Raw genomic sequence first — 14,724 nt, 5'->3', positions numbered from 1 at the left:
ATGGTTACATCTAGAGTTATTAATTTCAGCAAAATAATTATGTCTTGGGTAGTAAATTCATACCAAGAAAGGATTTTTAAAATTGAATTAGTTTTTAAAAATCCTTAAAAATTCTTGTGTTTTCTTATAAACTTGCGTATATATTATTTATCTATTATAATTACAAAAAATAAACTTTTTAATAATATCAGTACTATTTCCATGTAATTATTTTCCTAACTTGAATAAAAATTATATATTTTTTTAACTTGCTTTATAACAGTATCTTTCATTATTTTAGCAATTGCGTTTATGTATGCACATGTCATGACTTGGGATTGCAATATCGGACCAAGAGTTCCATACCGGTATTCTGTATTTTTTAGATCTTAATACCGGGATACCGGTTTTAATACCGGTATCAGAAATTTTAGGAAAAGAAAGAAAACACGGGTGTTTCTTTGTTTCATTTACCAGTTTTATTAGAGAATGTAAATATCACAAAAAATAATTTGTAACTTCTAAATTATAACAGTATATAAAGAATCACAAAAAAGTAAAGGAACATCTTATTTATTTAAATCACAAAAGAGTGTAAATATCACTATTCAGTCGGTGGTACTATTACAAATTTTTGAAATGTGATCTTAAAAAACATAATACATCAATTTTACTGTCATTAAGCCTGGAATGTAATTTTGTGCAAAAGTTACCAGCTGTCGAAAACGCTCTTTCGGCATCTACGCTAGTTGGTGGTACTGTTAGCAATGCGAGATATACTTTTTCCAAGTATTTACCTCTTAATTCCTCATCTTCAAATAAATCGATTTCTCGTCGGATGGCTTTAGATATAGCTGATTTCTGTATTGCGTTTTAGTTTGTTGAATTTTATTTATCGCTAATTCTAATTTTTGTTCAAGAGACAATTCCTTTTCACTATTGACATTAGTGGCATCGTAATCTTCGATAACTGTACCAAATTCCTTTGAATGTGGATAGGTTTGTGGGTAAAAAATTTTAAGAAAATATACTATAAACTTGATGAGATTTGAATTGGTTAGTCTCTTTTCTTCTTTTTCATTTTTAAAATCATTATAATTATATAAATACCGTAAGACATTTTCTATTTCGGTATGCCTTTCTTCTGTGCGATTTTTCAATATAATATATAATTCTTCAGATAGTGATGTAATGCTGTTCTTTCAATGACTGCAACATGAAATTTTGTTGCATTAGTTGTTAATAAATTAGAATCTCTCCAACATAATCCCTCAATAAGCCAGTTTTATTGGAATTAGAGCTGATACAGTTCTGGGTATGAAGTCGAATTCACTAACTGAAAAATTAATTTGCAGGTTTAAGTCGATTATTGCTTTTTGGATTGGATTTCTCAGTTTCAAAAATCGTCCCATCATTAGGAGTAAACTTTTCCAATGTGTTTTAGAATCTAATATTAACATATATTCTGTTTTATTTTCAGTTAGTATTTATTTTTGTAATATGGCATTTTTTGTAGGGGAACGTTTAAATATCTTAACAATTTTTCGAACTTTATAAATTATAGGAAGCAATTCTTGATGGGTTATTTCATCCTCATTAGAAATCCTTCTTCAACAATTACATTGTCATTATCTTCACTTTCACTCTCATTCTCTTCAAAGTCGGAATCTGAAGTTTCTATATCCACAGTATTTGGATTCTTCTGTTCTTTATTTTTTTGGTATAATACATCTATTACTCCTAATTGAATTCCATGAGCATAGTACAACTGCTGATTTGCACCAATCAACTTTCCAACTTTTTTCATAACTGTTGCTAAATCAGTCGTTATATATACAATATCTTCTTTTAGGTATAATCCATATTTCGCTAATTTAGATTTAAGCACTTCCACACATTTTTCGGCTGGCATACTTCCCGAAACATGTGTAAGTCATATTCCAAAAAAAAAATTTCTGAATGACTATTTATATTTAAATAACGTCTATTTCTTAAACTTGTCCATTCATCAAATGTAAGACTAAATTTTTCTCCATTTACTTTTAATTGCATTAGCTCGTGTTTCTAAGAATTGCGAATACAGTTATTGTAGTTTATAATAGTTCTTCTTATAGTGTTTATCGATGTTGGTAGATTTTTAAAACCTCTGGCGATTAGTGATTTTCTTAATTCAGTAGAAGTGCAAAACACTCGAAATGGCACACCATCTAATGCTGTCATTTTACTTATAATTTCATTAAAATTATCTTCTTTTTTTCTCCCCTTTTTAAAATAATCTAAAATCCCTGATGGCTTGGGCTTAGAAACTGTGCTTGAATTTGTATCTTCTTGCAATTAGATTCTTTCCTCTTTAACTAATTTGTATCATGTTTTGTTTTTAAATATGTATGGAGTCCGCTTGTACTTCCTCCATTCACTTTAATAACTCTTGAACATTTTTTACATTCTGCCACCATATTCCTTAAGTATTATCAACTAATTTTTTATATTCTTTAAAAATATTCTTATTCATTATTATGGGTTATTATTTATGAATATATATATAATAAATCTAAAAAATATTTTGAACCCTAAAGTATGATAAGCAAATACAATGTGAATAACAATTTGGATGATTAACATACTGTTCGTCAATGGATTCTGAGACATCCACATTTCGTCGATTCCATCACATTAAGGAGTGAGACTCGGAACGATAAGCGCATGTCCGGTATTCACCTTTGAACTTGATTTTCCCCATTAGATACTTTTTAGTTCAATTTTTTTTTCACTTGAATGTGAGTATTATCACGTGAACATATAATGGAGACAGTTTAAAAAAAATTCTAGTAAATACCGAACAAACGGTATTTAAACTTGTGAATACCGGTATTAAAAAATTGTACAAATGGCTCAAAATACCAGCATTCGGTATCCTGATATTGCAATCCCTAGTCATGACAATATGTTAATAATAATACTGACAATATTATTATTAAAATATTATTGCTCCTATATAAAGAAATTCAAATTTTAAGAATACAGGCAGATGAATCGAGCCTAAAAGATTATTGTACTATGATTCAAATTTCAAATTTTTTAAAAATATTTATTCTTAGCTATCTTTTTCATTTTTAACAAATACTTAGATTAGATTTTTAACAAATACTTGTAGATTCGATTTTAAAAATCTAGTTGATAAGTTTCTATATCTTCTTTGTTATTTATTATATATTAATTTTATGTTTTTGTATGTTTGTTTTATTTTCATTAGATATAAAGGAAAGACTAATCGAGCAACAATAGAAGTAATCAGAAACAGTGAACAGGTGGAGGAATTCTGTAAAAACATTTGTCAGAAACTAGAATGCTGTCCTTATTTGTTTGGACCAAAACATGTTGGAGAAACCTGTCCAAGCAATTGCCATACTCAAACAAAGACTAAATTTGGTTTGTTTCCTTCTATTTTTTTACAGTTTAATATTTGTAATCTGCATTGTAACCTCTCATTTTCTAGAAAATGTTCACATTGTTACTTTATCACTATAAAATAAGCAAACACTATATGTTGATTTTAACATATTAATTTTGATTTTAATATTCCATTCACTTTTCTTTTCATATAATGTAAGAAATATTAATGTGAAATGTTTTTCAAAGTCAGTAGGATGCTGTTGGCTTAGCGTTAAGACCTCAGGACCAGAAAGCAGGTTTAAATCTGGTTTCAACCAAATATCTGCTATATATGCAATACTTACATAGTAAATATCTGACATCAAGAGTCAACCATCCTTCTATTTTTATAGCATGGAAATCTCTGCAAGGATGTATTACCTCAAGTGTTTCTCTTATCATCTGACCAAAGTTAACAATTTTTAGACCTGTTTCCCACAAAAGCTGTCAAATCATTCTGGAAATAGAAATGCAGAATATATAAATTAAATTATCAAATGGCCTGTAACATTTTAGTTGACTCCACTAATTTTCATTTACTTTTGAAAGAGTAAGAGATTTAGTTAAGCCTGCATACACAGTACACTCCCGAGTATCCAGCTTCCGTACTATCTGGCTTAGTTTTCCTTTATTGTAATTAAATGAGGATGATAACTTATGATATCTAAATTTTTTTACTACTTGTCAGTTGACGATTATATAATCCTTCCATATTACTGAAGCAAAAGAAAAAAATCTGTAGCAATACTGCATATAATAAATAGAATCATATTATAATAAATGCAGTTTTTAACTTTCACTTTCATATATATATATTACATTACTTACTAATATGTACTTATTAACTTTGCTGTATATAATTTATCATTTTTTTATAGGTTATAATTTTGTCAAAAAACAGAAAAAAGTTGGAAGGCCTCCTTTACATGCAAACTGTATTTCATCTGATAATGGAGAAGTAGTCAAAAGAGGCCCTGGTAGGAAGAAGAAACGAAAACATTGGACACATTTGAATGCTCACATAGGAGGAGATAATCAGCCACCAGAAAAAAGAAGTAAATCTAGGGATTCTAGTGAAACAGATGAGGGCTCAAAGAATGATTTGAAAGAAAAAGTGAAATCTGATTCAAATGAGCCTGCATCGCCACAATCAGGCAGAATTCCTCTGATTGGAAAGAAAAAACTGAAGCATACTACAAGTTCCAGTATTGTTACACGAGGAGCTAAGCTTCCAAATTTTGGACTGTGGCACCATGTTTCTTCATTCCACAATCGTAGAGGAAGACCTAGAACAAGACCTATGAGGCCATTTCCTCCTAGAAAAGTAGGCAGACCAGTAGGCAGTACAAAGAAAAATATTGCTGCTGCTGCTGCTCAGTTGAAAAGCAAGAGATTAATGGAATATTCTAGTCTACATTTAGATGATGCATCAAAATATGAGGTCAGTATTTTTATTTGCATCAATAGTGTATTTAAGATTGTGGTGAATATTTAAATGCACTAATGCAATTCTTAATCTATCTAGCTGAAACATATAAATGTTGTAAAATTTGATGATTGAATGCATTTTGGTATTTAGTTGGATTTTTAGAATGGATGAGGAAAACATAATTAATACAGGATTTATAAATGCATAGTAATAATACATATTTGCCTTTTAAAATGTATTATTAATCATAAAGCATTTCTCTTAGATTTTTTTTTCTCCTCCTTTCCTTTTAAGTGTGCATTCATTCTGGACAATGCAGACCTGAAAGTTATTTTTTTGATCCAATTGCTGCCTCAGTTAGTCTAATGAGGACCTTTTTATTCTAAGAAGAAAATTTATCCACCCCTGTTATTCACAGTTTGCATTATTTGACTGTAAATGCATTTTTTTCTGAAACATTAGTTTAAAAATCTTTGATTGCACATAATGTAAAAGATCATCCATGTTGTAATTTTGTTCGCGGCTCAATTCTTCACAGAACGAAGCAGGAACAGATCAATACGGGAACAGCATTCCCATCTGTTCACGATTTTGAGCGCAACTCTTCTGTCATATTCAACGCTTTATTGTAAATTTCTGCTGTGAATTCTATGTTAATATTTGAATTTTCCTTACCTATTCCATGGAAAATATCTTCAGCATCGTGCAACTTATAATTCTCTCATAACTCTGTTGGAGATGAAAGAAAGCAGGCGGTCGATATCATTACAAACAATGCATGAATGGAATTTGGATATGATGAGCTGCAAGCGATGTTAATGCATACTTATTAGTGTCGGTTCTTCTCCAATAAATTCAGAGTCTGACATGCTCTGCGGAAAGTAGCATGTGCAACGTCGTTGAAAATTCTCAATTACTGGACAGACGTAGCACCAAGCACATTTACCAACAACATACGAGTAAAAAAGTCTTAATCTTGGTTGGGATGCACAGTGTACAGTCTGCCTATTGTAGTTTCTTTGAGTATGCCAGGTTGTAACATATAAAATTGTAAGACATTAAAAAAAGAGGAGTTACATGAATTAAAAACAAATAAAAATACGTACGAAATATTTCAGTCCAAACGCAGACCAATCGACAAAGCCCAATTCAAACGTAACGAGAAACAAAATATTCCAAACCGCTCATATTCCAAAGGAATCAATTTCACAATATAAATGGAAAGGAAATCAATCGGCACTTCTCAATTCCACCTCCATCTGCATTGCAAAATAAATAATAATAATAAAAAAAACAGTTAAACAAAATTTTAAAAATTGTAAAATAAATTGTATTCTCGCAATGATTCCAACTCATATCTCAAGAAACAATTCAATCAAAATGGAATTAAATCGAAATCTGAAACGCAGTTCAATAAATGAATCGAAAACATTAAAATTGGAAATCGTAAATCAGAAACATTGAAATGGAATCGTAAAATATTTAGAATAGCATATGTTGCTTTTATTTCCAATAGATGGCGCTGTTTTTTATATTTATTGCAGATATGAAATTTATTAATAAATATATAAAAACGACCATATTCCAATTCAGCATTTTTTCAAAATTTCAAAGCGATCGATTAAAAACCTTCAGAAATGTAAAATTTTGAACTAACGAACATCTATATTTTTATTTATATAGATTCAGGTACATGCCATATAAACTATTATACTGATTTAAACAACTATGTGATAATTTTGAGTTAAATTTTATATCTAAAAAAAAATGTTCTCAATCATTTCATTTCTTATATTTAGAGTTTTCATTAGCCACTGCTTTTACTTATTTTTAAGGGCATGAAGAATATTGATATAAACTGAGGGAAAACATAATTTACAGTAAACCACCTTCACTAATCACTATTTAAACTTGAGGGACAAACAAAACAAAACAAAAAAATGAAAATGTTAAGAAAAGATTAAAATGAAAAGTAATAAAATGTTTTACTTGCATGAATAAAAAGAAAAAATTTCTTGTGATAATTTCAGATGCCTCCGAGACGTCCCAAACGAACTTTATTAGACAGTAATCCAATTGATTGGACTGTAGAAGATGTCGTCAAGTACTTGCAGAAGACAGATTATGCACCACTGGCTCCATTATTAAAAGAACAGGTAATGTTTTTTAATAGCATGATTTTTTTAAAATAAAACATTAGAAATGCACTATAAAACATTAGAAATGCAACTGGGTAGTCAATAAAAATGCAATTGATAAAATTTTCTATTAGAAAAATTAAAAAAAAACAACAACCTTAAGTTTATATTAAAAATTAGTTGATATATACTCAGAGTTATCAGAATGAAGATATTTTAATGTCTAATTTTCTTTAAGTAAAAATTACTTTTATATAAAATATTAATCGCTCTGCACATGGATTTTATATTTATTTGTTCTATATACATGTAAGAAAACGTAAAATACATATAATTTCTCAGTTCTTCTATTCAGACCTTTAAGATGTTGTAAGATTCTCAATCCTAATAAGAATTATAATCAATTAATATTAAAGACTTTGAATAAAGTCTCACAATTTGTCTGACTTAACTTATTTGGATATCCTGCTCAAGAACTTAGAAACATATATTCAGTCTTGAAAAAAATATGAAGTTTCTTTGTTGATATTGGCAATTGTTAGAGATTCAATTTAATCTAAGAGAATATTGATTTTAAGAAAATACGACCTAAAGGATATTTGGCCTTAAATATTTGTGTTTTTACTTCATGCAATAATATATGTATATATTTTAATATTAAATGCTACTCAAAAGTAGAATTTCAGTAATTGCAAAATTCAGATAAATTCAAGTAAATAATTTTCTTGAAGCAAGATGCAATGCACATTCAGTGGAAACGCCGACACATATAAAAAATATATGATTATATATGACGCATATGAATATATAATTTCATTTAAGTCGTTTAGATGTAGCTTCGTACCCATGATTAAACTAAATTGCTTGACATTAAAGCTATGCTATTTTAATAAGTTCTATTTATTGTATACAATAGCCTTTTTAACGGAGACTCATAACAAGGCTTTTAACATCATAGGGCTAGTAAAAACATAAATATCTAGTTAATCTATATTACATATTTCATGATGATATAAGCAATTTTAAATATATTCAAAATATAGAGAAAATATGATAATCGTCAAAGAAATTTGAACTAGAAATCTTGACAAATCTTCATGCTTTAGAACTCCCCAAGTACAAAAAACATTTTTTTTTTATTATTATATCTGTTTGCCAGTCTGTGGGAAAGATAACTCGAAAATGCTTTGAGCTACACTGATGAAATTTGGTATTTGGTCTTTACACCAAATTTGTAAATTTCTATCAAATTCGATAATTACAAAACAAAGAGAGTCAGATTTATAAAATTAATATATATATTTAAAATCTAAAGTGTACATAGGATTAAATTTGTCAAGGAGTTGACTCTCTGCAAATCTATTCTTTTACAAGCATGTAAATGCAAAAACTATTAAACACAATGACTTAAATATGTGGAAATTGTTCTGTGAGTTTCTTGACTACAATTGTAACTCTTGAGACAAATTTTGGTTTTAATTGGTTGAAAACAATACTTCTAAGATACAAATTCGATTTTCGGATAAATCGTCCAAAAAACTCTCCAACGATCACATAATTAATTAAGTAAAAATGCTAAATTAACACCGATTGCCGGGATGGGTCACAGAGTACGAGAACATGAAGTTATTAACCTCTGGACACAACAAATTACAAGGGCAATGGCATGGCAGTGAAAATATTTAGCAAGCATATGTATTTAAAACGATTTTTGGCTTTTTAGTTGTACTTGAAGTGAGATTTATTTAAGAAATGAGAAAAATAATTAAATTTACGACATAATTATACAGTATGCTAGAAAACCCATTGGTTTGTCTTGTAAACTATGTAAATATTAAGATATCCATCTTTCAGCTATGGAAGAAAATCAAGTAATTAAATATTTGATGAAACAATGAAAACGTTTTGAATTTCGGAGTTATAGTGTAATTTATTGTTGGTGATTCAGCAACAATTCTAACGATTGCTGAATTGGTATAATTAAAAAGATCATTTTTTAAATTTTGAAAAGGTATAAAATTTATTTTTACATAATTATTCTTTTCGAAATTATCGATGTCAAAGTTTGGCTTAATATTTAATTAATTAAAATTTTAAAAAAATCGCTCCTAGGCGCACATTCTCACCCATCAATGTATATACGTGCCGAAGGTTAAGCTGCTGTACTCGATATGAAGTAGGTCAAACGGTCTGGCTTATTAACATGCACACATTCATCTTTATTATTTGTAGAGATAATTGTTTACAAATATTTGCCGCTCGGGGCGACAAATTGATCTGTCTGAATTAATTATCACTAAAATTTGCTATTGAATAGTTTGTAACTTAAAAACTTCCTCGACAGAATATTCTTAAATTTAAAATTTTTATGGTCATATAACTCATACAATTTTAGAAAATTTGACATTTCTGTTCATTTTACTATGCATTTCTCTATCATCTCTCCTTAAATTTAAACTTTAATAGGAAGTGAAAGTGGCCAAGAAGTGCTCAATAACAGCCCCTTTATTAGCGATTGCAGCTAAGCTTTTTTATATTCTCGAGAGACTCCGAAATACTTCTAAAAAGAGTAAAAATTTTGCAACTCCAATCGCCAAATTTGATGCCAAAAATCTCGTGAACAAACCATAAATGCATTCATTTTACGGGTTTCATAATAATTTCGAATCTTGGTACCATTTCAGGATTCAAACTTTTGAAATATTTTATTTATTTCCAAAATAAGATATTTGGAAAATTTTATTTTGATTTTAAATTTGAAACTTATGAAACATTTTATTTATTTTTCAATGTTTGTTTTATTTGTAGGAAATTGATGGTCCTGCACTATTGATGTTAAATATCTTCAATGTCCAAGAATATCTGCATTTGAAGCCAGAACCAGCTGAAAAATTTTGTTACTTAATTAAGAACTTAAAAATAGAGTTTTTCACACATTATGTTTCATAATAAAAGTATGACGGAAATTGAACGAAAAAAAAATATCTGTGATTTATCTTTACAGTATTATCATATTTTACTATATTGCCAAAAATGTATTGTTACAATTCTCGGTACAATGAATTTTGCTGCTGATAATTGAACAAAATCCAATTTTCATTGAACTGTACTTGTGATGATTATATACGATTTGTATTTTTGCCAAACAGTGTGCATAAGTTAAAAGAATGTCAACAGTTTGTAAACGACTCAGTTCTTCAATGATGCATGCCATGTAAGTCAAAAACTGATACATTTCATTGAATTTCATGTGTACAAATATCATATTTTGTCATTAGTGCAAGAGATAGTATCTCTGTGTTCTGAAATGTCATATGTAAACAGCATGCTATATTGTATTGTTTTGTCTGTTGCATTTATTTCTTTTTGTTTATTTATGAAAATGTTGTGCATGTTTTGTCAAAATGCAATAAAGTTTCATGACTAAATGGTGCAGAAAATAAATAAATTAATTCATTTCCCAAATTGATTTTTATTTTATACACATTTTGAAAGCCTATATTTATATGAACACTAACAGATTTAGCACTAACTTTTGGAATTTCATGACTTTTTATAATTGATGTTAACTGACTAAGTTTAATTATACTAGTTCTTATTATTTTAATTTATAAAAATAAATATTTAAACTTTTTCGATATAAGTAGCATATAAGCAAATAGGTAGTTTTTACTAATATATATGACATGCACTTTCCTAGCAAAATGATTTAAAGTGCATAACAGGTAATTGCAAAAGTTGGTACCCGATTTTCGTTATTAGGATATGCCAATAGTTTGGGCGTATTCCTTACTTTTGCAAAAATAAAAATTTCCTTTGATCCTACAGTACTGAATATTAATAAATTAGATCAATTTTGAAATGTAACAAATTTTTAAAAACGGTTAATGAAAAAATTAATTTTTAACATATAATATTTTATGAACTTTGACCATGCTCCTACTCTGTGGATTGTAAAAAACTGATTTGGTAGATTTTTGAATGGTGATTTTACATTGGAAATGCAAATAAGACCGACAGAAAGCGTATATTTCCAAATGTTGATGACAGTGTTGTGAGTGCTTTAGTGGAAGAAAATCCTAGAGTAACAACTAAGGAAACTGCAGAGAAGCTGATCATTGATATTTTGAAATTAAAAAAAGTTCAAATACATTTCCAAGCTCAATATCTATTTTTTGCAAATCTCTCTCCAAAGTTGGATATCAACTTCCACAGATTTTGCACAGCAGAAATCATCGGAAATCTGTTCGCCCCAATCAGTGCACTATAACAGATGCTTGAATGATATTGTAAAATTCTAGGGGAAAAAAACATTAAAACAAATGGTTTTTGTTATATTGTTCACTTACCCACCTTTGGCTGCCAGTTAATTCATCTGAGATTTTGGTTGAATTTAATTTCAATCAAATCTCTTAAATTCCGTCAACAAAACACTTTTAAACGACAAATTGCCATTGACATTTAAGTCTTATAATTTTAATGCGCAAAAGATCTGTTTATTGTCCACATTAACAATTCTATGGAATGAAAACTACTCCCATTATACAGCTAATAAAAATGAAATATCCTATTCATCGATCTTCTAACTTTCACCATCGTTTTGAAGTTAAAAAAAAATGTCTTTTTCATTATATCAATTTAATAATTTTGCAAATTTTTCAGTTTAAAAAATAAATAAATACACATATTGATTGATTTCGAACCATAGATAGCATTTTTTTAGACTGAAATTCAAACTGTTTTCATCAAATATTTCATCGTATGATTTTTTTTCTTTTGTTGGAAGCTAAGAAAGAGTTCTGTTTAATATCTGTGTATATTATAGGACGAATAAAAAAAGTGCAGTTACAGTATAGGGAAATTTAGAAGTTAAATGAATCAGTTATTTACGTTTTTAATATTGGTATGATGTTGTGAGACTTCTTGTACACAATCAACAGAACATACGTAATGACTTTTAAAATAATGTGATTTCAAGATGAGACAATTTGGTAGAATCATGAATATGAAATTATATCAAAATGACGTATTTGAAGTTAAATATAACTAGTATTATTGGCGAACCAGCTGGTCGCCTGAGGCAACTATAATACTTCCAAAATGAAATCTAACTACCAGTTACAGTATGGAAAAGATAATTAAAAATTTATTGTTTTTGAATATCAAATCTTCATTAATTTGTAACCGATATTTGTTACTTTTCTGTTGACTGTTTCTAACTTTTCAGATTCGAACTTTGGATTTTCTGATTAGTTAACAGCAGCTTTATTCAAGGACTAGCAATATTCTTAAATGACGAGGGCAGATTATAGTAAATTTACAAGCATGCGATATCTTTACAATACTGTTCAACTTTCTGAATATCGAACATCGTGGAAATTTAAATGGCAATATTTTGTGTTGATATGAAAGGGAGTGTTCGGGCCGATACGAAGTATCATCAGATTTCACGTAGAATTTTGCAAAATTCGTATGTTAAAGGAAAAAAAAAAAAAAAGATATTGTTGATACTCTCTAATTTTAAATCACACGAAATTAAGAACCCTGCTGAAATAAAACTTAAAATAACATTTTTGCTATCACAATACAAACCATTTAATAATTACTTAATCATTTGACAAAAAGTATTACAAAGGGTTTTTTTTTTGTTGTTAATTTATACATTTGAGCATCAATTTTTGCAGATTTTCCAATCATCGGTTTAATTTGCAAAGTTGTTTTGCGCTTGTTGAATTCTCTCTTTTTTTCTGCTTTTTCAAAGCTTCATATGCATTGATTTTGCTCATTGCAACAAATCTCTTGAGAACGAAACATTTAAGACACCTCCATAAAAATTTATGCCATCATATACAGAGCAATAAAAGAATTTTTCTTTCTGCTTCAAAAAACATATCTTTTTTGTAAAGTTGGTATATATTGCAGATAAAAAAAAAAACACTGTTTATCTTAAATATCTGAGGCTTTTCGACATATACCTACTATTTTCAGTACTTCGTTTTTCCAGTTTGATGGTTCCACAAGGATAAAATGAATCAACAATCGATTTAGGATGCAAGCTACTTCCAACTATCACAAGCTTTCTCTAATGTCATCTTTTTGACAATTCTATTATTCTTTTTTCTCGCACCCGAAACAAGGATACAGAATATTTTAAATAAAGCACATCCTCCTAATCAAACATATATGCAGCATTTTTGCTAAGGTTGTTTTTTCCATACATCTTCATACTTGATACGTACACAGATTTTGTAGTTATATGTCGGTCTTGCTGATTATGACATTTTCTGGACATCAGAATAGTGTTAACTGCCAGATCATAAGACATTGGTTGGAAATCATATAAATTAATTATTGAGTGTTTGCCTGCTTTAAATTTTTACTATGTAATTCATTTAGGAATTCCAGTGATATTATCTGCATACATCAGGTGATGAAATATTAAATCTGCAGCAAATATATTTAGCACTCATTAAGTGTATTTACAAAAACATTTGAATTTCCTTCTGCAAAAATTTATCTTACTGCAAGAAGTACAGAAAATATTGATTTTAATATGAAATGTAAGAAAAGCCAAATTAAGAAAAAAAGGAAAAAATTTAATCTAGAAATTACAATTAATTACAGCAGAGTTTTAAAATTTTTTTTGTTTTTCAATAAGGATTTATGAAAAAAAAAAAAAATTACTGCATTATTAACTATTCTCACACACTTGTTTTTCTCTCCTTAAATCTTTAATCTTAATAACTTTAAATGTCATTTTTAAAATAAGTTCAAAAAATATTTTAAGGAAAAGTTTGCAATGCTGGCTTAAAAGCATTGCAAAAATGTGAAAACATCATATGAAAAAAAATTTTATTTATAGAATTAACAATTTGTCAAGATCTTTAAAATTGTTTTTTATTTCATATAGATCAGTTAATCAATTTCATTTTCTTTAATTTTCTGTGGTTTAATTTTTTTTTTAATCATGTGAGCACATGATGTTGTTTTGGTTAGAGGGTTTTGATGCTCGAAATTGCGTAGGCAATAAATAAAGCATAAATGGCAATTTTCATCTTTTAATCGCATATATTTTTTATCTGCTTTTACCAGTATTCCATTATTATTATGTATGTTTCTTCGACAGCAGATGCATTTTTGAAAGGTTGACATAGAACTATGACATCATAGCTGTTATTTCATCTCAAAATCGGTCGAGTTCCAAAACTTTACCAGCTAGAAAAATTAGAAATGAAAGTTTTAAAAAAATCATTATTATATATATATATATAGGGATAGAGAAATCTCGTGATTGTTTCAAACCAGTTTGAACTGGTTAATGACTTAAATTAATTAAGACAAATAATGACAAAAAATAATAATGTTCTCGCATGATAACTTGACATTTACGATTGTAGATTTCATTAAAATTTTTTTTATCTTATAATATTGGCACATAATTGTTTTGATAATTGTAATTTTTTTTTTGTATATTTTAAAAAAAATTTACATACAAGCTGCTTTTTTGGACTGGTGTGCTTAATTCATCAATAGCACAGTCAGCAATTTTTATAATTTTTGTACACACTTTCTACAACATTTTAGAGCTGATAAATCATTTTTATATTAATTTTGTTTTTATGTTGATTATTATTGTTATTGAAATATATGAATAAGTACTGAAAAATGTCAGTGATATTTTATTAAGCCAATAAAACATGCTGAACAACAAGAGCAACAGTTTTTATTGAATAAAAATGTATGTGC

At 28.2% G+C, this 14,724-nt stretch overlaps 1 protein-coding gene across 1 annotated transcript in view; it reads left to right on the top strand.

The window, feature by feature from the left end:
- The window catches only part of LOC129966647 (scm-like with four MBT domains protein 2), a 33,771-nt gene extending 23,361 nt beyond the window's left edge, over positions 1-10,410 (top strand). The window contains exons 15-18 of the mRNA XM_056081146.1: positions 3,233-3,408; positions 4,290-4,852; positions 6,871-6,996; positions 9,787-10,410. Of these exons, the coding sequence (XP_055937121.1) occupies positions 3,233-3,408; positions 4,290-4,852; positions 6,871-6,996; positions 9,787-9,927 (1,006 nt within the window). The 3' untranslated portion in view covers positions 9,928-10,410. The remainder of the gene's footprint in view (positions 1-3,232; positions 3,409-4,289; positions 4,853-6,870; positions 6,997-9,786) is intronic.
- Positions 10,411-14,724: the final 4,314 nt, after the last annotated feature.

This window comes from Argiope bruennichi, chromosome 4, assembly GCF_947563725.1.
Source record: "Argiope bruennichi chromosome 4, qqArgBrue1.1, whole genome shotgun sequence".
Lineage (NCBI taxonomy): Eukaryota > Metazoa > Arthropoda > Arachnida > Araneae > Araneidae > Argiope > Argiope bruennichi.
Note: the sequence above shows the minus strand (reverse complement) of the source record. Positions and strands in the feature narration are given on the sequence as shown.